At 31.2% G+C, this 25,466-nt stretch overlaps 2 protein-coding genes across 5 annotated transcripts in view; one reads left to right on the top strand and one right to left on the bottom strand.

Annotated features, from left to right (window-relative positions):
- LOC148181025 (uncharacterized) overlaps nucleotides 1–23,895 on the top strand; it is a 62,158-nt gene extending 38,263 nt beyond the window's left edge. Inside the window, exons 5-9 of one of the 3 annotated variants that reach the window (XR_015771682.1) lie at nucleotides 572–786; nucleotides 5,906–5,997; nucleotides 11,899–12,091; nucleotides 20,278–21,782; nucleotides 21,845–23,895. Coding sequence is in view for 2 of the 3 variants with exons in the window: in XM_088049781.1 (XP_087905907.1) it covers nucleotides 572–786; nucleotides 5,906–5,997; nucleotides 11,899–12,091; nucleotides 20,278–20,552 (775 nt within the window). In the remaining variant the exon portion in view is untranslated. Of the gene's footprint in view, nucleotides 1–571; nucleotides 787–5,905; nucleotides 5,998–11,898; nucleotides 12,092–20,277 lie in introns of all 3 variants that reach the window. The other 2 variants (XM_088049782.1, XM_088049781.1) reach the window with 2 other exon arrangements.
- Nucleotides 23,896–23,938: 43 nt separating this feature from the next.
- lolal (longitudinals lacking protein-like) lies at nucleotides 23,939–25,218 on the bottom strand. 2 transcript variants are annotated; one of them, XM_088049786.1, is made up of 3 exons: nucleotides 24,997–25,218; nucleotides 24,741–24,943; nucleotides 23,939–24,694 (listed from the first exon to the last, which is right to left on the bottom strand). In XM_088049786.1, exons 2-3 carry the CDS (start codon nucleotides 24,924–24,926, stop codon nucleotides 24,503–24,505), a joined length of 378 nt encoding a protein of 125 aa, XP_087905912.1. In that variant the 5' UTR covers nucleotides 24,927–24,943; nucleotides 24,997–25,218; the 3' UTR covers nucleotides 23,939–24,502. The 2 variants fall into 2 exon arrangements, with proteins under 2 accessions (XP_087905912.1, XP_087905911.1); XM_088049785.1 differs by having other exon boundaries at nucleotides 25,067–25,218.
- Nucleotides 25,219–25,466: the final 248 nt, after the last annotated feature.

Genomic DNA, 25,466 nt, shown 5'->3' with positions numbered 1-25,466 from the left:
AGAATTTCACGCTGCCAACTAAATAAGTATTATTGACGTTTTCATAATTAAACTTTCAATTATCAATAAATTTAACCGAATTCAGATTTACCTCAAAATTATTTTTAACTTTCAGTAACTTCATGTGTAGTTTTTATTTTTGCCAAAGTTATAATAAATTCACGATCGACATGTGAATTTAATGTTTTTTTATTTACATTGAATACATTGAAACCCCAATACTTCCAATGAATGTCTGCAGTTATCTGTTAAATGTCGACAGATCCAACACGCAATTACAAGACCACATTTTTTCTGATATTCTTGTCTACGTCTTTTTTGAACACTTATCACAATATTAATGGAACTGTCTATTACATGTTTCCCCAAGCCTATTAACAAAATCTGTTATAAACGACCTTGTACTAAGTTCTTTGAGTTTCGTCATTTTCACCAACGTTCCACATCGTTTTGACAGCCTTCTTAATTGCCTTACAACTCTATAAAAACTCATTTAATTTCCTTCAGATTTAATCACGAGCTTCCACACGTCAATACTAACATAACCAGCCTTATCTTTTTATCGTTGCAGAGCCAGCAATGTCTCCGGCGAAAGATCACCCTTTGATGGTTCATGTTGTGGTTCTGGTTATCACACAGTAGATTCCACTCCCTTGGGATCCCCGGAAGAAATGGAAGTACCCAAATATCGTGTGGTAATGCTAGGAGACGCGGGGGTTGGAAAAACTGCTCTCGTATCACAGTTTATGACATCGGAGTATATGAACACTTATGACGCTAGTTTGGGTAAGTTAGAGGTACAACTAAAATAAATCTCTAAGATTATTTTGATATAATAAGGGTTTATACAAGCGCTCGTAATTTATATGTGTTCATGTATAAACACACGATTGTAACTTGCATAAAAATTTATGTGAGCGGTTAAGTGGATACTTAAGTTTTCTAGGCGGTTAGTAGGGTAGTTTATGAGGCCAAATGTAAACAATGTGTATCAAATAGAGAAAAATTTTTCTAAAATTTTGTTCTGAAATACCTTGTCATAATTTAGTTTTATGGGGGTTGTGGAGGTGACAGATCCAATTTATGTCATTTATATAAATTCACTAGGGATGTTCATTTTCTCGTTACCAACAATGGGCGTTTTTGCATTCTCACACATGAAAACCATAAATTACTGTAAATGGAGACGGAATAAAAACACAAAATTGTAAAAGATTCGTGAATGGAAGCTTAATAAAATTATTAATTAATCGCTTTGTGGGTAAATAAGCTTGACTAATAATGTTTCCCATAATTTTATAGTACTCCTATAATATTGATTTACTTTCAAGCAACTTAAAGTAAGATTTTACGGTTGGACAAAAACAACAAGTTGCGGAATGGTAACATTTTACACACTAGATGAAATCGTAGGCTTAGTTTGGAGAATAAGTCGGGTGGATAACATCCATTTCGCACGAGTAGGAAACAAAATTTTTTCTACAATCGCTGCAAAATGTAAAATTTAAAATAAATACTTTTACTCACAATTATTTTAAAATTGACATTTCACTTAGCAAAATTTCCGCAGAAAATCCTTTTTACGCAGATTCAAAGATTGGAATTTATGAAATCGTCAATAAACGTTTTCGTAAATGGGGGTACAAAATGATAGCTTACATACAATTTTGTTTCCTGTCAAAGTGACATACTTCTACGCACTCTTGTGTCATTTTTACGCACTTGAATCTAAAAGAATGTCACTTAAAAATTAAAATAACAATCAAAATGTCAACTTTACTTTAGAAAAAAGGTTTTTGCCCGGTAAACTATCTAAAACTTGCAATTTTTGAATATTCAAGTATGTAGATGACGCCACCAATAAAATTAATTTTAATTTTTATTTTTAAGGTGGAAAAGTATTTGCCATGTGTGAAACGGGAAAGTGTATGTATTAATACAATATTGAACAAAGTAATATTTAAACAGATGATTATCCCGGCGCCTTCACCAAAATGTAAGATGATTTACAGAAGACATTTTATTTAATTTGTATTAATACTTATGATTTATAGAAAAAGAACTAGAATATAAATGCCACAAATTCTATAAACTGTAAAAATAGTTAAGTAGATAAAAAAAGTCTTATGTATGTAAGTAAAAGAAAAATACAGAGTAAACCCGAATAATAAAGTGCAAATATTTTAACCACGATATTAGATACCAAAATCCCTTCGGATTACCCGTTATTCGACGCTTATGGCACTGAATTCAACAACTGTTTCCCAAAAACTGAAAAATCCGCTTAAACTAAAAACGTTTACGCTCGCTTTTATCATATTAATTTAACTTTTATTTATTTACTGCTTTTAAAAACAACATTTTCAAAAGTGTTTATAGCGAAAAATTAATTTGTTTGAAATAAATTGGGCCCAGAAAAGGATCAATCTTTATCTCGATAGATTTGTAAGGTAAATTTGCCCAACCATGTTTGTGGATCAAACTGAAATTTTAATTAGAAACAAAACAATGAAAAAGTTACCTGGAGTTATTACGAAAAATGGACATTTCAATTTAGTTTTATTCCTTAAAGAAAACAGTTTTTAAAACATTAGGTTCTTCACAACACTTTTGAAGTGCAAAGAGTTAAAAAAATCTAACTCAAAATAATCCAAATTTGAACAATTCCACATTTCTCTACAACGATTACTGCTAAACTGACGACAGCTCCGATAAAGCCATTTTTTGCCATTTGTTTATTTGCGTTGATTGACCCTCATTGGTGCACAGAGAATTTTGTAGAAAACTTTAATCATTTTTTTCTCGGTAAGGTTTCGAAACGCGAAATTTAGCCATTATGTGAAACTGCGTTGTTTGATATTGGGAAAATTTTTGCACTTTATTCGAGTTCACTCTGTATCGGATGCGGGCAAATATTGTACTTTTTGCAGCGTAAGCCCAGTGACAACATTTTGAAGCCAACCAAAAAAATTACTTGAATAAATCTAATACGTCTTTCAAATTCAATGTAATAATGATAAAATTTATCAGTTAAAATATTAACACGGAATTCAACTCACCCTGTATTTATTATAGTGCAGTTATGTAACCATTATAAAAAATCTGAGGACGACTTTGATAGAATATAACACAACCAAGCGATTTAATAACAAAATGCCATTGCTAACATAGCCACTTTGATGTTCTAAACTCTGAATTTTATTACACTATGTTTATTTTGCTCCTTTATAAACGCAAAACTTTTAATAAACTCTCCAGGGAAACGTTTTGAAAATATGCTATGCCTCATAATCGTAATATTGTTAAACCTTTTATAAAACTTGCGTTGAATTTGCGCATGTTATATTATACCGTTATTTATTACTTTCAAGGGCTTCAACGAAACAAGTACTTAGCCTAGGCACTTTATATTTTTAAACTCAAATAAATTGAAATACTTAATAAAAATGAACATATAATTTAGTTTTTCGTACCTTTAATTTTTTGTCAGGTTAAGAACATACTTGGAGTGCTCAAAAGTTAAATAAAATGATGGGTGTATGATTATGAGCGGTCAAAATTCCAACGTAATAAAATTGTATGATGTTTATTCATGACAGCAGAAAAAACACTGCAAAGATAAAAATTAAAAACAAAGTTGATAATATCCTAAATTAATTTTTTCTACTTTGCGTTAACAATACTTTCATAGTGAAACGCAAACGCGTTTCACAATAAAAACAATTGTTTTTATTATAGCACGCAAAACAGTAATTTTTTTTGGTTATGTTGGCTATGTTATTATGCCGACACTTAGACGTTGAATCAAAACCTCAATGATAATAATAAATAATAAACCTCAATCATGATCACGAAAATGTGAATTTATGAATAATGAATCAGAAGAAAAGCAAACGTTGTAATACCTAATTTTGCAAAATTAAGCAGAAAACATCAGTAATTATTTGAATTGAAATTTTGTTAGACAAATGTCATTACCTCTTTTGTCACCAACCTAACTTGTCAAAAATCCCTAATCGAAAATAATTTCTTTCAAATGAAATTTTTAAATTTATTTACAATGCAAAGTAGAAAAGATAGTATATTACACTCATTTCATAAGACGACTTGTAGCACTCATTCTATTTGAAACTCATTCGTGCTACAATACTCGCCTTATGAAATACGTGTAATAATGTACTACTAATTTTAATTTGGGTGTTTAATTTCAATTAAATAGTAGCAGCGTACTCTTAAAGTTGCTTACCAATTTGTTGTGAAAAAAACTAATCAGATACCTATCACTTCCAAGAATTTGAATTTAATTTAATTTTAGATTTAAACTGATACACAGAGAGTCTGACTAAATTTTGAATTTTAGTTGGAGAAAAAAGCCGTGGCCACAGAGGAGGACTTGGTAAGTCGAAAATGTTCACTTTACATGCGGACACTTTAAAAGTGCTTCATTCAAACCCTTTTGTTTTTGTCACACGTACTTAAAAACGCACAAATGGATTAATTACCTTTTCATGGCTTAGATTGGTAGTTGCCCAATTCCTCCACATAAAGATATGTTTTTTTTTTTAATCAAACGACATGCCGCATTTTCTGTGTAATTCGACTTATCTACTACTTCCCTGTGGCCGTCAAAAAATTCTTAGGGTAACGCACCTTAAGACAGTGATTGGCATCTTAAGACAAAACTCGCAGACAGAAATTCATATCTTTCCAATCTTTCCTTAAAATGCATTAGTAGTTGTTCAGATGTTGTTGTCTTAAATTGTTAGAAAAAATTGCCAATACATACTTTGTATTTTCTTGGCAATTTTAGCCTATATGGTATTTAGTATTGTTTGTCTGTCTTCACTTTGTGTTTTTGACATATCTAATGTTTGTTGTTTCCTTTCCCTTTTGATTTTTGATTTCAGCATGAACGTCATCCATTTACCCGCAAATATTTTTACCATTACGATAAAAGCGAAATTTTGCTTCATTAATTTCAAAAATTGATACCACAAAGTTTGCCGAAATCGTAGAAATAAAATTAAATTCACCAGAAAATTTCGACATTAATTTTTATTTCTAAACGATCTTATTTGATTTTTTTTTCATACTGTCTATTTTTCATTTTTACAGAACTCATTTGAGTCCTGTATATATGAACCATACTGTCTAATGAAATGTGTATTTTACACTATTTTTTCTGTTGAGACAGTATTTTAATATTTTTTTAGAAAAACAATATGAAAGTTTCCATTTAGAAACATTCTTCTAAAACGGATAAATTGGTGAAACGTCATTCAAGTCTCATTTGTCATCAAGTGGTGTTTATTACTAGATAGATATATCATAGTTTTGACAACTGAGAGAAATACTAACTCGCAAAACAGTGCTTTAAGGAGTTTTTTAAAGCATCGAAGATAATTGAAAAACAATGCTGTAACGTAACTCTTAAAGCACCGATTCAAAAAAATAGCTATTACCCACTAGGTTAGCTGAAACTTATTATTTTTAATTATTATGATTATGACTTATCATCCTCATAACAAACTAGAAAAAAAAAATTCTAATGTCTTCTACTTTTTTTACTTCATACTCATGGCTATGTGCGGATCATTACTTTTGGAATTATTTTATTCTGTTTGTAAAGACTTGCATAAAATGTACAATTTCTAAAGCTTTCATTTTACTTAATTTAACCAGAGGTGGAAATCTGCTCCAATTTGTAAATAAAATCGTGGCATTTCTCATCTAAAAAAATAAATGGAAGTGTAGGTGGCAACTTCCTTAAAATGATTAATTGGCCACTTGTGAAGTTTTATAACCGTCGAGCTTAAAAACTCGAAGCAACGCAAATGTGATTTTTTTTATGCTTGGTTTTCGTTGTAAATGCAAGTAAACAACTTAAAAAGTTTGTACTTTTCAGACGATGAATTTGGAGAAAGAACAGTTTCGGTCTTACTCGACGGTGAAGAATCAGAAATGATATTCATAGATCATCCTTCTTCTGAAATGTCGGTAAGTTAGCAATCTCACGTACCTGTATTTACTAGATTTGGCCATAAATTGCCTTCGCAGCATCGTCCAATTTGTTGAACGAAGGATTCGGGGGATAAAACTCGTATTACTTAACTCGGAATAAATTGTGTTGCGACTGTATAAAACCCGGGCGGATTTGGTAGAGAAAAACTAGTCGTTTACAAGTATAGCGCTCAGATAAGTGAGACGATGGATATAAAAAAGTTAAATACAGTCCTCAACAAAGAAGCGTAAAATGTATCGCAGACCTTTTGTGGTCTCTGGGGAGCAAACTAAAGACAATTTTGTTTCGAATTGAAGTTATGTGGAACAAAAGCTTCCCAGTAAAAGTTTGTGTACAAAGAGAGAATGACGTGCGTCAATATATTATTAATAATAATTGCGAAGTTATTGCTTATGTAAAAGATGAGTCAAGAGTGTAGCAGACGTTATGGCAACTATCGCAAAAAAAAAGAAATCAATTTGATTCTCATCAATCATTTTAAATCTTCGTCAGATAACGTTTATTTCGCATGTTTTTTGAGAGACAATTCTGTCAAATATGTCTTTTAGGATATAAAGATTTATAATGATAGATTGATGGTAAGCGAAGTTTTGTTTACGTTTTATTTCTTTCTTTTTGCTTAGGAACGTTCTTCATCATTGTTATTGCCACCACTCCCTTTGAAAGGGATTTTTTATTTTCAAATACTTTCGCACAAATGCGAAATAAATTTAACTAAATAATAAATGAAACTTTCTTGTATAACCTTTACATCAATAAAATCATCAATATATTAATTTCATTATGAGTTTACATTACGATCGTATAAATAAGTACAATACAACCAAATTAAGTAGATACAAAGACGATCCATAAAATCTATTAATAATCTATTGTAAGCATTAAGTTCAAGTTCTCATCGGGTATAGATTCGTTTTTAATTAAACATATGCCTAAGTAAGTGGATATCATTAAACCTAATATCGGCATAGACGTTTCATCAAATGGTCAGTCAATATTGTAGCAAGAATACCAAAGTAATTTAATACGCATTCAAAATAAATTCGACAATTAGCAAATTTTTATTTATTTAAAATATTTACATGTTCCGAAAATCGTCATGTCAACAACGCCAATATTTCTATGTTAATTTACCCGCAGTAAAATTGAATTTTGCTGCTATTGAACTTGTGGTTGCCTCCAAGATTTTTGTCTTTAATTTTTAAAATAACTAATTAAAATTTTGCACACATTTATAATTGTCAAGCTAATTTCCAAACTCATAATCACAGTTGGATACTACGTTTACACCAAATTCTCAACAACTTGAGTCAAAATGTCATCTAATCTTTAATTTGCTTCAGATTGAAACAAAAGTTAGACCATATGTTTCTGTTACTTTTCGGTGTGGATTAGCAGTGTTCAAAACGTAAAACACGGCCAGCTCAATTAAACTTAAGTTTCATAAGAATTTGGTGTAAACGTAGTCTCTAAATGTCATGTCATAAGTTTGATAACTACTAATAATTTCCAAACTCATGATCACAGTTGGATACTACGTTTACACCAAACTCTCAACAACTTCAACATGTGTCAACATGTCATCTAATCTTTAATTTGCTTCAGATTGCAACAAAAATTAGACCCTATGTCTCTGTTACTTTTTCAGTGTTGATTAGCAGGGTACATAGCGTAAAACGCGGCCAACTCAATTAAACTTAAGTTTCATAAGAATTGCATGTAAACGTAGTCTCTAAATGTCATGTCATAAATTTGATAACCAACTTGTACAAATACTAGAACTAAGGATAGTCAATTCGATATCCAATACGTGTATTAGAAAGGGTAAGAAAAACCGTCTAGGTTATAGATGTCGTTATTAAGAAGTATAATTTTTAACGATTTTTGAGTTTTTGCTTTTTGAGTCGCCAACTCAAATTTTTTTCAACAATTGTGATACAAATATTTGAGTTTTTATTTTAAATCTAATGCAAATTGTGTTTAGAATTTGCAAGAAAAACGCAGTTTTATCAAGTTAGTTTTCAAAATTATGACGGCGCATTGACAAACTACGTTTACACCAAATTTTCACAAGTCACTTCATTGTTTCGTATAAAATCGATTTTGATTAACTCGGGCATATTGCACTTTTTGGACATCAGAAATCGTTAATTACCATCAACAAAGCGACTATTTCACCAAGTACCTAAGACTTTTGTTACAATCTAAAAATGGGTGTAAACGTGATTCCCAATTTTGACGTAATGAAATTGGAAACTAACTTGACAAAACAGCATTTTTTTCTCAAATTTTGAATACAATTTGCATTAAATCTAAAAATGACAGCCGAGATATTTTTAACACATATACATTGAAAAAAATTAAATTAGCGATTGATTTTACAAACACTCACAATTAGCTAAAATTTACGTTATTAAGGCGTCGCGACGCCAAACTAGCAGTAATAGAAAACACTTTTTTAGAGCTTTGTCAACTATGAGCGTATGCAAATTTTCAAAATTTTATCTTTAAAATTAACGGCAATTTTGAGGGTAGGCACAAGTGTTGCCGGACCCACATTTGTAATAAGTGGCAAACTTCTTTGTTATTTGCATAGAGCCGGTTTACAACAGCTAACTTAAATCTTTAATTTTGATTAAATACTTAATAACATGTTAAAGTGACAAGTGATCCTTTTTGAGCCAATCAAATATCAGCAATGGTCAAATTAATTGCGAAATTAACTTAATTTCAATTAAGTTATTGTGTAAATCGACCCATAATAATTACAATTTTTTTGGTCAGATCCTAGAGTTTGGTCAAAATACAGGTGTTTTTGAAATGCATATACAAATAATAAGTGTGGTAATTTCTTGCCACAAGTTGAGTCTATTCAGAAAAAAATTTTAGTAAAAGTCTTTTTTGTTTTCAAGATAAAAAAATTTCAATAAATTTGCTTGTGCGCGTGCCACTAATTCAAAAGTTAACAAAATCGAATTGCTGATTACTTAGGAAAGTCATTCCAAGTGCGTTTTTTGCCAGTGGTGTAGAAACTTCGTGGATTGATTCGTTAATTTTACCTTGCCAGTTTTTGATTTAAAAATTGGTTTTTCATACTTTATACTCCTTATAGAATAGCGCAGAACTGTTTTGTACATACATTTTAAAAACACCTGTAGATCTACAAAAATTGAAACATTTTTCATTGCCAATTATCTTGAAGGTAATTACTAATTTTACTTCTCTGCCGGTTAGGAAATGACATACAAATGTTATTTCCCATCCTGAAATGCCGTTTACCGCTTTCTAATCGCCAAAATTGTAAACTGAGACGAGCTTTAAATTTAAGTCTTGTTTATTAATAAGGAACATAATGAAAAATTATAAAACATTATTTTTCCTAATTTGTATCTTAAAAATTCCTAAGTTGCTATGGAAACAAAGCTATTCTAACATTCCGTATCGAAATGAATATTCTAGCACTGAAAACGAATTGGAAAATAGCGAAAATAGCTCTGTTACAAGAACAAATTAGGAAAAATAATATAAAAACCTCGTTCATAAGGCCATTTAGGCACTCATCCATTATAAAACTCGCGGCTTTGCCGCTCGTTTGATAAACTTGGATTCGTGCCTAAAAAATTGCCTTATGAAACTCGGTGTTTTAATATACTATACTATAAAATCAGATTTTTTTTTCTTAGTTTTTTGGGATTACGATTAAATTTTTCACCCATTGCATCGGCGTTGTCAAAAACGTTATACCAGTAACTTTTATGCTTCGATACTAACAATGCAGAATGTTTTTTTAGTTAATTTTTTTCGAGAATCTTTCAGCTCTCCTTAAATTTTAGTTTTGTATGTTTCTGAATTTTACGTTTCATTCCGATAAATCTAGAACGATCAAAGCACCCAAAGGTCCCAACTAAGCTCCTTTAACAACATTAAGAGGATCATCGAAAGCACTCAAGAGGTTAATAATTTTTTGTGCAGATATTTCTCTCCTATGCACTTGTCTGAAATGGTAATCCGCCGGAAAAAGGTTCCAATTTTATAAAAAAATTAATAGAAAGATCTACTCCAATGTAACATTTTATTACATTTTTCCTTTTTATTATTTTAAGAACAATCAAGATATTAAAGGCCTGTGAGGATTAGTTATAATTGAAGAAGCTTATCGGCGAAGATCTATTCCGCTTGTTTTCAGTTGTGTTTTTGTTATCTCTGTTTCTTTTATATTGTCTTTACCTAAGATTCACGTGTTTTTTCTTTCCTTTTAATCCTTGCAATTTTGAAAGCATTCTAGATATTTTAACTTTGGATTAGATTTCTTGTTCTCCGAATAGAAGTTTAATTTATTATTTGCAGTTTATTTAGTGCTCTAACTTTTTTTTGGTGTTCTTAATATTTTAATTTTGCAAACTTTGTAAATTAAATTTTTGAACTTTAGAATTTTGCCCAAAATGCCCATCTACATTTAGGTAAGGGAGACTTAAGCAGCCGGGGTCACTTCATTTTAGAAGCCCATAAATCAGTCGATACTTTAAATTCGTAGAATATACTATTCTCAACACTTTGAATACAATAATGTAAATAAATTACGTCACAACCGCCATAAATACGTCGTACATTGATTTAGTTAATTATATTATTTTTGCCCAGTATACCCTTGTCTCCCCTAAAAACATTATGCATATATGTATAAAACATGTATGTTGCAAAAAAACAAATTAAGAAAATAAAACCGATGGTAAATTATTTCAGCAAGAAGTATATTAACGAGCCTTATTCAGGATAATAATAGCGTGCACTACAAATATACATGTTTGAATTTCGCTTTATGAATGTTAAAGGCTCTATTTCTGTTTGAGCGGAAGTTAAATCTCCATAATTTTAAAATGCAAAAATATGTTACATTTTTTGTTTTATAAGCACATAGTAAAGATACAACAGAAACTCTTATGAACAAATATCAAATAAGGTGGAATAAAAGTACGGAATGTCAAGAGAACTTTACGAAGAAGTAAACAATTTCAGGTTTTTATACATCCGTCTAGTCAAATCCGTATGTAAATTTTTGTTTAATAAAAATGTAGTTTGCCGCTTCATACTCAATAACTTTCCATGAACGTCACCACAAAGCCATCTGCACCCTCAATAACTAAATAATGTCGCCAATATAACCGCTCTGCAGGGTATTCAATAAGGGTCTCTGCAATCTAACCACAGGCAGCCTACAATTATGGTGCAAGCAATAACATACAGACACAATTAATCTTATTCTCTTTGATAAAACTGAGGCTGCAGGTGAAAGGAGATTTGTTGAAAAACGAATTTCCCTCAACTCGAAATCCGTATAGATCCGTTGTATTCGATATATAACATTGCCGTTTTGAAATAATAAAGCCGTCTTCACTTATATTGTCTATGACAGGAGATTGAAGGCAGGACTGGGAGTAAAGAAATGAAAAAGTTTCATTTAAGAAGAGTGAAAAGTCGATTTCCAATAACGAATTGTGGGAGGTTTGGACATCGTAATAATGCTTTTAAAAATTTAAAGATGAAATATTTGGGCAAAATGTAGTTTAACTCGTGGTTGATGTTTGTTTTGTCGACAACATCGCCGGAAAGAAATTGATTTCTGGCCGTTCTCCCCTTCTTTGCGTCTCTTATTTCTATTTTTCTTCTACATAATGGCTCTGTCGGAGTCTCCGAACCATTGTGTTAAGTTCTCGGTAAGGGGCGTTATTAAATATGTATATAATGGAACTTCGGAGCGTACGGAAACATTATGCTGTTTACCCATTAGAAAATCGATGCTATAAATGGAGAGTGTAACTGCTATTAATAAACTTTATCTAGGTGTGTTGATTAACAACAATAGGCAATGTTTCCAGGTGGAGAATTCACTCAGCACTTACGAGCCTCATGCTTGCGTTGTCGTCTATTCTGTAGTAGCGAGACCGAGCTTCCAACACGCTGAAGAGACCCTCAACTATCTTTGGAGAGAAGGGTACACGCAGGAGAAGAGCGTCATTGTTGTGGGAAACAAGGCGGACTTGGCTAGGTCGAGGGTCATCACGGCGAATGGTTTGTCAAACTTTTCCGTATTAAATGCGAGTAAAAGAGCAATCGAGAATTTTATGAGAGAGTAGTCGGATCTGAAAACTGCACATTTAGCAAGTTGGAGATGATTAATTAAAAAGACAAAAAATGCGAAGTTTCAGAGTGTATTGGATTGTTTAATGACTTGCATATTGTGATAAAAAATGGAGGTCTAATGAAAAAAAATAAAACAAAAATAAAAATATGTATTAATTTTTGCACAATTTTAACAAAATATTGGAGATATTTTGATATAAACATTTTATGGTTATGAATTCTTAAAACAACAAATTAGCTTTTCTACATACTTTCGTAAGAACTTAAATTCACTACCGGCTTACGTAACTCATTTGAGTTACCTAGGGATAATGGACTTCATTATTATTTTACAGAAAGAAGTAGCAAAAAACGCATTCATTGCATTAATGAGATTTCCAATTTTTTTAATGAACGTGTACATAATGTCCACGCAATCTAGACAGAAAATCGATAAATCCGGAAAATCATTAGAGAGAAAATGTTTAAATCAAATTAGTTTACGCACTACGTATCAAAATAAGTTGCATATTTTGAAATATTTACAAAAGAAATTTCCTGTTCCAAACCAAATACAGTAGTCCCGCGGTATCCGCGGGGGTTCGGTTCCAAGCTTGACCGCGGATAATGAAAACCGCGGATACCAGAGAATGCTATTTATTACATATTATGCTACATACATAGAAATGATAATGTGAATGAAAGGTATTTCAAACCGGACAAATCAAATCACACTGCCGCATCTTAGATGACAATTGTTACATAGTTTAAAACACCATTGAGACGAAATTCCTTGTACAGTATGTCCCCGGATTGAGTTCACAAAAGGAAAAAAAAAAGTTATTTTTCATTTTACAAAAAAATGACAAAGGAATAATATTTTTTGCTTAATTTATAATAAATAAATCTTTAATTAAAACTTTAATATTATCAAGCTGTGTTCTTAAAATCGAAAAAAACAAGAAATAACGAAAAACTTTCTTATTTTTACTTTTGCAAAAAATGTCAAAAGAATGAAATTTGTTCCTTAACTCAAACCAAATTCCACTATTTGATTGACTCATTACCTGTTTTAGCACATAGTTCAATTTTAACTCGTAATTCTTTGACTGTTTTGAATTTTCTCAATTATTGTTAAGGAAGCAATTGCATTTTTTTTCAATTTTTTAATACTTACACATTATTGGGTAAATTTTTCTTTAATCTTTAACGCACTATTTGATATTATTAATCCACAGCCTGCTATTATTTGAATACGATTACAAAATTTAATAAATAAAAATAATAAAAAAATTAATTTTAAGAGTACAAACTAATAATTTTGAAATTTTAATTGCAGATTTATCTGTTTTGAAATAAGCAAAAAATGTTATTCCTTTGCCATTTTTTTGTAAAATGGAAAATAAACTTATTTCCCCTCTTGTAAACTCAATCCGGGGACTTACTGTATATGATACATAATATGATAAATTGTGGTTAGCGAATCCAAGGCTTCAAAAATGCGTATTAACCTTGAATAAATGAAACGGCTTTCCCGACCTGGGATACCTGAAACCGCGGATACAGCGGGAGTACTGTAGATTTAAAATACTATCAGTTATTTTTATGATTTTTCACTCAGAACCGATTTTAAAACGCTTTTAAAAGGGTGTTTTTTGTATTTTCTAAAAAAGATCGGACGTTTTAAACAAAAATGCGTTCCCAATTTAATTCAACTTAACATAGTTAATGAGCAATTAGCAATTTAATTGTAAATTGTAAATTCTCTAAATAATGTTCATTTTAGTGCAGTTGGCTGAAATCAGCAGCAAAGTATTCCTCCCTAGCTTTTACCGTTTGAGCTAAGAATGAAGAAGGATTGAGAAGTGAACCTTTTTCATTGCAATATACTTTTTGGGACGGTTCGAAAACAGATACTTTAGCTGACTCGATTAAGTCTTCAAAATGCCACTTTAGCGGCTTACTAAACATCGACTAGAACCAGCTAAAACTTTATTTTGAAACATAAAACTGTTTAAAAAAATATTGTAAAATACCACCAAAATCATTATTATTATCAAAAATGACCGCGATGTAGTTATTTGGTTTGTGACATGTTTATTATGTAACACAATAATGACATGTTATTCAATAATCATTTGTTGAACTGTTAATCCGAAGAACAGAGTTTCGATAAATTATGTTCTGTAAATTGCATGTCACATGTACAAAACATCCATTAAATAACATATTACATCAATAATAATAACAGGTGTTCACATAAAATATCTAGCAAGTTTGGAATATCTGGTAAATACTAAATTCGAAAAACGTAAACAAAAATCTAAGCATTCAAACCACCCAAAAAGTCCACACGATCTAATAATAAATTGTCATTATGTGAGTAATTTTTCGCCCCAGTAATAATCTTCAAATCACCTTTATTCATTATTTTTGGATTTTACCTTCTTTTTTCGCTTACAATATATGATAGAATATTAATTTATCACTGTTACATTAAGTTTAGTACAATCATATATTTTCTTAAAATTTACGATATAGATTAGTAATTTATGACTTTACTTTTAATTTCGGTAAAATGCCTATTTTTTTCAAGCAAGATAATGATAAGTTATCTAAGTTATCAAATTTTTGCCTCATATTTGTAATTTCCACGATTCTTCATGTTCGACTAAAATTCTTTTCAATGCGTTTTAAAATCTACTTATGATTCAAGATAATAATTTCATATTTTAGCATATTTTTAAGTTTATTTTTTTATGGCCTCTCGTCTGAAGTATACTGAAATTTTTTATTAATTAATTTTTTCTTAAATAGGAAAACATGTTATAAATAAATATCTATTTAAATGAACGACATACGTAGTGAATATAATTACATATTATTAGAATTATTACGTAGCTGTTGGGTGCGCCCATTACGGTAAATACATGAAAATTATGGCTTTGAAAGCATTAGTATCTCAACAACACCTGCCCCTGGAATTTTACACTAAATCAATAAAATACATCAGAATTATCAGTGTGTTAAAATAAACCGCCGGGTGTTATCTATTTAATGTGTCCGTTTTTATGGTAAAAGCAGATCCGACTACATGCAAATAAAGTCAGTTTTTTAATTAATTTTGGTGAAAGTTCGAGGATAAATTTGATAGATTATAGATATCCTACCACCTTCATTTCCTAAAGACGTATGAGCTACGCTCATAAATTAATCGATTAACCCCGGGGTGAGTTACAAATGTGTGATTTAGCAATTGTTGCACCATGTTAAGTTTGTCAACACGCCTGCAGTAAAACCAGCTTTTCTTGTAAGTTGAGAGAATCTTGTATTTCTGTAACTCATATTTATTACGAAGTGTGTCCTACTGTTTTCTTTCTAAAACGACGATTTAATGGCTCAACGTGTAAACGTTTTTCCGATACCTATAAATCCTACAAATTTTTATTACGTTCCATTCCGGACAAAATTCGGTTTTTGTGCAGGACAAAAGGACCACGATGGTTCTTTGAAGTACGAATAAAAATAAACAAATAGGACATTGCCTCCGAGTCAACAAAGCAATCAATTTGTGTTAAATTTGATACAAACTGGCATCGCATAAAAAGGAGCAACTCGAGATTCTAGTCCTTTGTTATCATAACCGATGTTTCCTTTATTCTCCATTCAGTGCACTTGTTTAATTTATATCACAATTGCGTTAAATAAGTCCAATATTTGAGAACTCCTACTACATAGAAAGATTATTCAAGTTCTTATAAAAAATTTAAATCTACTTATGCGCCGAGCACATTGAAAGGAGAAAATCGACCCTTATCTTCCTTTTTTGAATACTTTAGTTTAGTCAGAATCCTTCTACCTATAGACCTAAGCCCTTCTCGGCCTAAATAAGCAAAGACGTGATAATCTATCAACATACTTCGTAATCACGTTGTGTTTCTTACATTCCACAAAAACGTCACGTTTTGCGAATATATACTGCAAACGAGTAGATAGTTTAAATTTATGGAATATTTTAGTAGAGTTATGAATTGTTTTATTTTAATCACGTAATCAATACGTCCTCAAACATAGAAGTTCACCCACATACATTTTTGGTAGCAGTAAATCACCGTTACAATTAAACCCAACATTTCACGTCATAAATAAAATCTATCCGAAAATCGTTATGTACAGGCTCCGCTAACACTAGTGTCCCGGCCCAAAATCGCTATTAGTTATAAAGCTATATATTTATTTTTTTTTTTGTACATAAAGAGGAAACGGAGTGCTACAAACTGATGTGATCAGTTTTACTCTTGTGTAAACCGTATTATTATGTTTTTCAAAAATTAAACGTATTACTACGTTTTCCAAAAATTAAAATGAAGAAAACGGTGGGAAATCCAACCTGTCTTGTTCCATTTTTCATCAAAAGGATGAAAATGATATTAAAATGTGAATTAAAATGTGTGGTACCGAGGTATTACCGGACCTGTACATAAACAACATTTCCATGTCATTTTATTCCCAGTAAAATTGAGTTTCTCTGCCATTGTACTGTTCTTTGCCGTCGATTTGTCAAATTTACATGACAGATTTACAAAATGTCATTTTGAATATTTTGTTTGGAAATTTTGATTTATTACGATTTCCGGAAAAAATATTTAAAAGCGCCGAAATAACGAAACGAGCAGTAATCTGGCTGATCGGCGTACCCGGAGAGCTGATTGTAACCGAGCTTTCGCTATGAGCTTTTCCCGAGAGTACTGTACATGACATTTTGTTTACCTACTATCTATGATTATGTTTTTATCAAAAAAAAAATTGTAATGTTATCAAATGTATATTTGTATTAACTTTGTCACTAATCGCCAAATTTCAAAACTACGTCAAAGTCGAAAAAAGGATCAGTCGAACCTCTCCAAATAAAACATTGTTGGAAATAAAATTTACTACATTTATTAAATAAATATAAAATAAATAATAAATTATATTAAAGTCAAAACAGCACGAAATAGATAGTAATAGTAATAGTAAAAATGAGAATGAATTATACTTCTTTATTTTCAATGACTGCAGTATTAAAAATGGCTTACTTGACTCAGAGCACACAAAGTGGTCCGTATTTCAACTAACTCCTCTTTAATAACGTCTCATTTTCCTGACTTTTAAGTAAATAACTGTATTTTACCTACTGCTTCTAGTAGGTAAATTAATATACCACCTCTTGTGTTGTCATTATAAAAAATTAATCAAAGAAGCAACCAGTTTTCATTGAGTCACAGCAATGTTTACAAGCTTGTTTCCTGATTTAATTTTAGAGTTATAACCCTTAAGCGTTCGCTAATCTTAATTAACATTGAGCGAAGGGCGATGACTACATTAAAGTAGAGACACGACGTGACGTAAATTCAAGAATACTAGGATGACACTCAATTAAACACCAAACATTAAGAAGATTTTTATATCAGATTACTCACAAATGAAGTTATGAAAAAATCATTAAAAAATATTTCCAATCTAAATATGTATAATTATAGCCAATTTAATCGGGTTTTCTTACAATAACTGCTATTTCAGGTCAAGGGCTGCTCGCAGTTGACAACGTTGACTGTTATTAATTAAATACACAGACAAACAGTTGTTATTAAGTAAACCATTTCATTAATTCACACTTCGTTTTGTTTATGTCCAGCGAAAAAAATTAAAAGAGCAAATACATTTTTTGCTCTATGAATTTTGTCAGATCCTAAAAGTTATTGCAATTTTCCAGACCCGTGATGCAATACATTTTATTGATTGAAAGTCAACAATTTTTGTCTTAAAAAAAACTTTCATCGAAATAAACTTTCAAATTAAAATACAATGTACTTTGGTTTACATATTGAATATTTAAACTGCGTATTTGTTAAAGTAAACAAATTATATTAATTAGCAGACAATCCTGAATTTCGATAAATTTAGGGGAGAGTTGCCTATATTGGACCGGCGCCTTGATTGAACCACTAGGTTTTCTCAGTAAGTAGACGTTGTAACGTCATCTTTTGAGTGTGACTTGAACGATAGCACTCATATTAGTTTACTGTCGAAAATTGGCGCCAATATCTACAAGTTGAGCGACGCTATTCAACATCAGCAAAAAGTGCACATTAAATTGTAGTTTTCTACGGTCAAACGTAAGCAATTTACTAATACTTATTCCCACATATAATTTATTAGTTAAGGAATTCAGTAAAGTTCATAGTTTTGGCTATTCAATTTACTAATTACCTTTCATTTTCGAAGCATAATGTAAAAATAAATAAAGGTTAAAAAAGTTAAGAGCAAGTAGCCTAATTTGGACCTATGATCAGTTTCCTATATTGGACCGGTCCAATATAGAAAACCGATATAGGTCCAAATATTTATAAGAAAAACGATAAATTTATTTCTTTTAACAATGCTATCAAACTGTTTTTCCTTTGAAGATGGAAGTACAGACGAAAAAAGGAGAGTATTACAAATGGAGAGAAGAAGATTTAGCAAACGCTCTTGTCCGATTTAAAATGGGTGGTATAGGTTTAAATGAATGTGCTCGACAGTTTGGGATTCCTAAAGCCACTTTAAAAAGGCACCTCACAAATTCCAATAAACACGCCAAAGACAAAAAAATAATATTCGATTCAGTGCTTCACTTGTACAGTTTGGGTCCACGAATCGTGTTCAGGTGCTGTAAAAGGCCATAACACCTACGTTTGTGATAGATGTGATAATAACAAAAATTAACAATATGCACATATAAATAGTCTTCTTTATTATTCATTTTTACGCATTTTAGAGTTTAATGTTCTTTTTTGTTCAAAATAAAATATAAAATGCATTTTACTGTTTCATTTCACTCGATAATATTCATACAAATTGAAAGGTCCAATTTAAGACACCAGTGGTTCAATCTAGGATACCGTTTGCTTTAAATGGACCATTTGTTGCACTTTATTAAAATTAAATTAAATTGCATTTATTATTTTCTAACAAATTTGAAAAAATTCTACACGTTAGCAAAAGGACTGATAAATACGTGAGAAAAATTTCAATTTTGTAGAACTAGTAGTTTTAGAGTTATTGGCGAAAAAGTCGTACTTGGTCCAATCAGGGCAACTCTCCCCTAATTAATCCTTAAATAGGTTAATTGGATAAATAAGTTGAATTCGTTATTGATATTAGTTAAGGTCAATTTACCGAATAAATGTTAATTAGTTTGTCAATTAATATTTAGTTAACTCGAAATGGGTCGTCCGTAGTTCTAGGCGACGCCAACGCCGACGGGCAGCGTTGCCTTCTGTATTTCTTTTTTTCTTGTAACGCGCGTCACACCTTCTCTACGCTAGGATTTTCATTCCCTTTCTTGTAGTCCACCGGACACATTTAAAACAAAAGTGATTAACTGGCCGTTTCCGCATGATCTTAACCAACGTCTTGGCACTTTTTCCTCAAGTTCGGCAACTTTTTTTTATAAGAATTGTGTTGATCTTTTTTTTTTGGCGTTCCGATGACCATTGCGAGGTTGTCCATGGCTCCAAAATCTCGTTAGCCGATTGCAAACTAGTACATATTTTTCTCAACAAAAATCCAAAAAAATTTGATGTTTTAAGAGTTACATTATAGTATTGTTTGTCAATGGTCTCCAATGGCGATGCTTATAGAAACGTTTTTTAAGTACTGTTTTGTCAGTTGGTGTTCCTGCTTTTGCTTGTCAAAACTATTTATAAGATTAATTCAATCCTAAACGCCATTTTCACCGTCCTAGAAAAATGTCCCTAAAAAAACGTTGAAATAATGCCTCAACACCAGCGGCTCATTTTCTAATTTCAAAACGCGTGCGCCAAAACCCGGGTCTTATAGAACTTGTTTTTTATTGAGCATTAGCAAAATATCAGAATAGGTTTGTGATGCCAGTTTAAAATATTGCAATCAAAGCACCAATCAAGTTGAGCCTCTTTAATGCAACTTTGACTCACATGCAGTTATTATTAATACAAAGTTTGAGGCAACTGATGGAGCAGATAAAAAAATTATACTTTTTGAAATATTATTTGTTTTTTTTCAGCAGTGACATCCTTGTGGTGACTTAAATTTCCGTTATTTTTGTCTAACCCCTTTGTAAATGTTTGCAGAGGGCAAAGCCCTGGCCGTGGCTCGAGACTGCAAGTTTATCGAAACCTCCAGTGGTATCCAACACAACGTGGATGAACTTCTTGTGGGAATTTTAAAGCAGATTCGTCTCCGAGAATCGCGGGAAAAAAAGAAGTCTAGTTCGAAAAAAGAGAGCAACAAGCTTCATGGTTCCAAAACGAGTCTCAGTCTCAACATTGCCCGGGAGATTCTTCAAAAAATTTGTATGAACGACATAAGCAAGTCGAGGTCTTGCGAGAATTTACATGTTTTATAAATTGTTGTAGATTCTATTTTTCTACGCTAAGATTCTGATAGAGGCGATTTGTGTTGGATTGTATAGTTTTCTACCTGTTTTAGCTACGTTCATGTGATATTAAATGGAAGTAGACAACAAAATGGAAGCATTTCATGTTCAATGGCCTCTTTTTTCGTCTTTATCAAACGTAATGTGGTCAGAAAATCGGCCGCACCTTTAGAATAGTCAAATGTGGGTGATACATCCCAAGTAGTTTTAAGGCCTAATTTGTGTATAGGTAGCTGTAGTTCATTTCTACAAGACTGGTTTTTGGTGCACTGAGTTTGCGATTGGGTGTCTTTATTTTGCTTCACTGCCTGGGCTTCAAGTTTTCACTTTTATAGTAGCACCCTGAATAATAGTAGCTGTTAGTCAATTATTGTAATTCTTGGACATCGGGTGACTACACTGAGCAAAATTTAATTAGAAAAGTTACCACTTTTGATTAAAACATATGCGGTACGAGTAAAATTCAATTCTATGGAAATTTCAGTTAAAGTAGATTTTAGCGTGCGAGCGAAATGTACATAATATCGCCCGATGGACTTTTGTAGGATAAAATCTCATCACATCTATAACAAATTTTTCTATTGTTGCTTTTACTATGAAATGAGACTGAACTATATTCATTAGTTTTACAAAGTTTAATGTAAGATTAGTAGTGTGTGAATTTATGATAAATTTTGCTCAGACTGTTTTTGTGTTCCATACACTCACATTTTTTATACAATTTTTATTGATCATTCTTTATTGTAAGGTTTGTCTAAAAGTCAAAAGAATGCACTATAAAAGGCTATAAAATTATTAAAACTCAGAAGAATAAACAATCAAACATGTTTTAGAACGGAGTTTTTATTTTAAGAACAAATTAAAGTCTTATTAATTATTTTTAGAAGGTCCGTTTTCTGTATATACGATTAGTATTAGGTATACCTACATAAATTTAAAAAAACATTTTTTTTTAAAACCTATGTTGATTACAATCATGCATCAACTTTTTACTTGTAATTCTGTAATCAACAAAAGTACGAATTTTGATGCAAGAGAGCAAATGCATCAATGCTGGAGTATTAAAAATGTAGTTTTAGGTCTTCTAAAGTGCTTTAACAATTAATATCAGAAAATATGGATGGTTTCTTCCAAGGAAATAGCAAAGAAGATTTTATTTTAAATTAAGAGATAGGTACATTCGACGGTCCAGGGAAGAAAGTAAGTAACTTAAAGAAAATTCAATTTTACAAAAAAAATATTAGAACGTATTGTAATTTTAGTTTCGCATGCTATAACTGATGGTAATGAAGCAAAAGGAAATTACAAATAAATAAGGAAGACCAACATCTAGACCATAACCGAAAAACCAATAAGCAAAATGGACCACGGTGAAATTAGATTGTGAAGTAGTAGTCAGGAAGTAAAAATAGAAAAATACGCCCGTCTAACCAAGAATCTAAGAATAGGAGTAGCCAAAAGAGTCTACAGAGTGTAAATACTAGTAAAAATATTTGGCTTAAAGGCAAAAAAGGAGTCAGAAGAAATTTGTGAAAACAGCAAAGAAAAGAGAATCCAGGCATTTTAAATTAAAACTCTTGCTTTTTTGCTTAAATTTTCTTTTAAATGAAAGGATGTTGGCTTCCCAAAAAATAAACTGCTTTCAACTATGGGCCAATAAATAGTACCTAATGAAAAACCAAATGCTCTCGTGTTACTAACTCAAAATGACCAAATATTGGCTCTCATAACATAATCACAATTGTAATAAGATACAGAAAGAATTGTATAATTACAACTGAAAGTCCATGGAATATCTACTTAAAATAGAACGTATTTGAAAATCATTCTGTTGTAAGTTCTAGGTACATATATTGTAGGCATCGAATAGAAGAATAGAGTAATGACAAACATTCGTTTTGAATATAAAAGCGTTTTTAATTGTTAGAATTGAGTCCACGAGTCAACAAGAGATGTGCTAAGAGTTTTTTATACCAAAATTACTTCCTTGCCTGATTCCGAATCTGAGGTCGGTTTTGCTTCAACAACTGAGAAATCAAAAATATTTTTTTAGATCTAACTGTACAAAAATATTTGTTTTCTTAATTTTTCCTTGAAAACTCGCAAAAGTTATGAAACACGAGAGTGTTTAAAAAGTCAATTAAATATGCTTTCCAACACCTTATACATAGAACTCATCGCTAAGGTCAGTAATTGTTTCAAGAAAACACGCAGTTTAATGACTTTTATAATATGCTTTTTCATTGTAATGTGTCATTGAAAAGACTGAAATTATGTGTTTTGACGCGTTGCCTTTATTGTGTAAAAGCTACAGGACTAAAAACATATTAAGTTTTTAAATAATTTTAAAGCTAACGCAGTCCAAAATTAAGCATTTCAGAAAATTTCTTGATGTTGAAGAGTTCTTAGATTGTTTATGGGCTAATAACATGGAAATCTTTGAAAGAAATTATAAAAAATGAAGAGACAATTTTACTTAAGAAATGTTGATTCACTGCTTCTTTACAATTTTTTTCCAAAATTTGTTGACTAGTGCTATCCAACATAATATAGTTCTTTATGATAACTGCTGATTAATTGTCAATTCTCATTCACAAAATAGGTATATTTTGTATTCAAAAATATTAAAATAAACAGGTATCCGTAATCTGGATGGTCTATTTGCAGAGGCACAACAGTTTTACTCACAAAGTATTTACAACATTGTTAACGACGTAAAATTACGTAAATAAATACAGAACAAAAAAAATATCTTCTTTAAATAATACTAGTTTATAGGGATATAGATGGTGTGTAAATAGTTCTTATTAGTTTTAGTTGGTACCTAGCTTTAAAATGCGTCAAAAATTACTTGAAAAAATTATCTAAATTTTTTAGATAAGTACACGAAGAAAACTTGTAAATAAAATAGCTTATCTCTACATTTTGACACATGTGTAATCGATGTTTTTTTTCCACTGTTTCAAGTATGTACAGAAAACAAGACCTTGACAGAAATTGAAGATATAGAACAGATGATAAAATAGCAGAAGGCCTACTCGTGCATTCGATGGACAATAAAGTCGCTGGTTTAAAATTTTGTTTATCAATTATTGCATATTTCTTGTACATTTGTAGATAATATTACATATCCTGTAATAGGAACGCATTAGCAAATTTAATATCACAAATTTATATTTTTATCTACAATTTCTACTGTGACAATCATATAATAATTAGCGTCATACGTAACTTAAGATAAATGAATGTAAATATGTGTAACTGTTATGTGTACAATAAGTAACAGCAATAAACAACTGTGTCAACATTAAAACCTGTGTCTGAGTTAGATGCGAAGAAGAGTAAGTAGTCAGAGGCTCAATGTACAACATTTTATTACAATTGAATTACAATTCTAAAAAGAAAAAGGTAAGAAATAAAAAAGGAGTTGAAAATAATTCTGTAGAAGTGTAAAAAGTATGTGGTAACAATGTGGTAATAAACAAACATCTGTTAAAGTTTCGTAACTTATATGCATCTGTACTATAAAAATATAAATTGACACTAGTTACAAATGAAACCCTTATTTATAGATATAAAACTATAAAACAAACTCATATAAAAATCTTTTACAAAACATATTATTTATGGACTTAGGAAAAGAAGTAATATCCCGAAAATATATTCCTTTTTACAGTCGCGTAATCTCTGCTTGAAGTACATGTAAAATGCATATCAAATTTTATGTAAAATGAAATATATCATGTGCAATGCAATAATTTCCTGTAGATATACGGATGGGATGTCCGTGTACATTTGGCAACTGCAGAAAAATTAACTAGGAACATTGTGAGACTCAATAAATTACTACTATATTCGAATAACAGAAGAGTAAGGCACCGTACCTCTACAGAAAACTAATGAGTGATCTTATAATTATCTTATTCTCTTTTAATTGCTTGTGGGGCTTCTGCTAGCCCTTTCACTTTGAGTCTATCAGCTGTTTTCAAGAAGGCTGGCAGCTGTTCTTGGCTTACGTTCACTTCACCGGCGTACATAAACTCTAAAATCGCTTGTAAATGGCTGTATGCCACATCTTTCAAAATGATAATGGGATGTTTCGACGGATTTTCCTATAACAAAAAACTAAGAAAAAACTTCACATTTACCACTACCCACCTCTAATAAACTCTTAAAATACGGGCTACATGCAGACAAAACCATCTTATGGGCTTTACAAGTCTGTCCTTCACATGCTAGGGTCACATCAGTAAAACTCTTCTCATCTCGCAAGTGTCGAAACGATGATACCATATTACTTTGAAAATCGTTCCATTTCAGGAAAAACTGCTGTTGATCTGCCATTGCGGACCCCTTTTACTCTGCAACAGTCAAACTGTTTACAAAATTTCACATAACCTAATTTTCATTTCACTCTGCTCTGGCGTCGGAAATCACGGGGGGCGGGTCCGTCACGTGACCACCAGGGGATGAAACCTACTCACCTTCACTCCAAGTCAAAATTTCTGGTTGAATCGTAAAAAAAATTAGTAAAAGCTAAACAGTCATTAACATTCTGCTCCGCTAAACAATGCTATTACGCAAGCGCCAATCCGCCGATTCTACATGTGTTGACAACCTAAATAATTACGTCACGAATTTACGTGGTTTTGCATCGATTGCGTAATGTTGGTACACGTGAGTGCGCGCGGAAAATTCAAACCACTGTTTGTCGCCGGATTTGGAATTATTTGTCATGACAGAGCTTTTTTATCATTCAATCACTTTTTGTAGAGAAATGAAAAATGTTTTTGTCTTTTTGTGATTTATTACTATTCCATCACTTTGTATTATACGAATCTATTTTCATTTGTTTTCTGGATTTCGCATGTGGTTATTTTTATC

This window comes from Gnatocerus cornutus, chromosome 1 (genome assembly GCF_029298725.1).
Source record: "Gnatocerus cornutus isolate USDA-ARS CGAHR chromosome 1, icGnaCorn1.1, whole genome shotgun sequence".
In the NCBI taxonomy this organism is placed as follows: Eukaryota; Metazoa; Arthropoda; class Insecta; order Coleoptera; family Tenebrionidae; genus Gnatocerus; species Gnatocerus cornutus.
The sequence above is the reverse complement of the archived record's forward strand: the minus strand, read 5'-3'. Positions and strand labels throughout refer to the sequence as shown.

Bases quoted from the DNA above. Each gene is read 5' to 3' on its own strand.
- lolal (XM_088049786.1), bottom strand. From the start codon at position 24,926: ATGGCAGATCAACAGCAGTTTTTCCTGAAATGGAACGATTTTCAAAGT. The intron at 24,695-24,740 runs GTGGGTAGTGGT...TTTTTGTTATAG, and splicing joins ATTTTAAGAGTTTATTAGAG to GAAAATCCGTCGAAACATCC.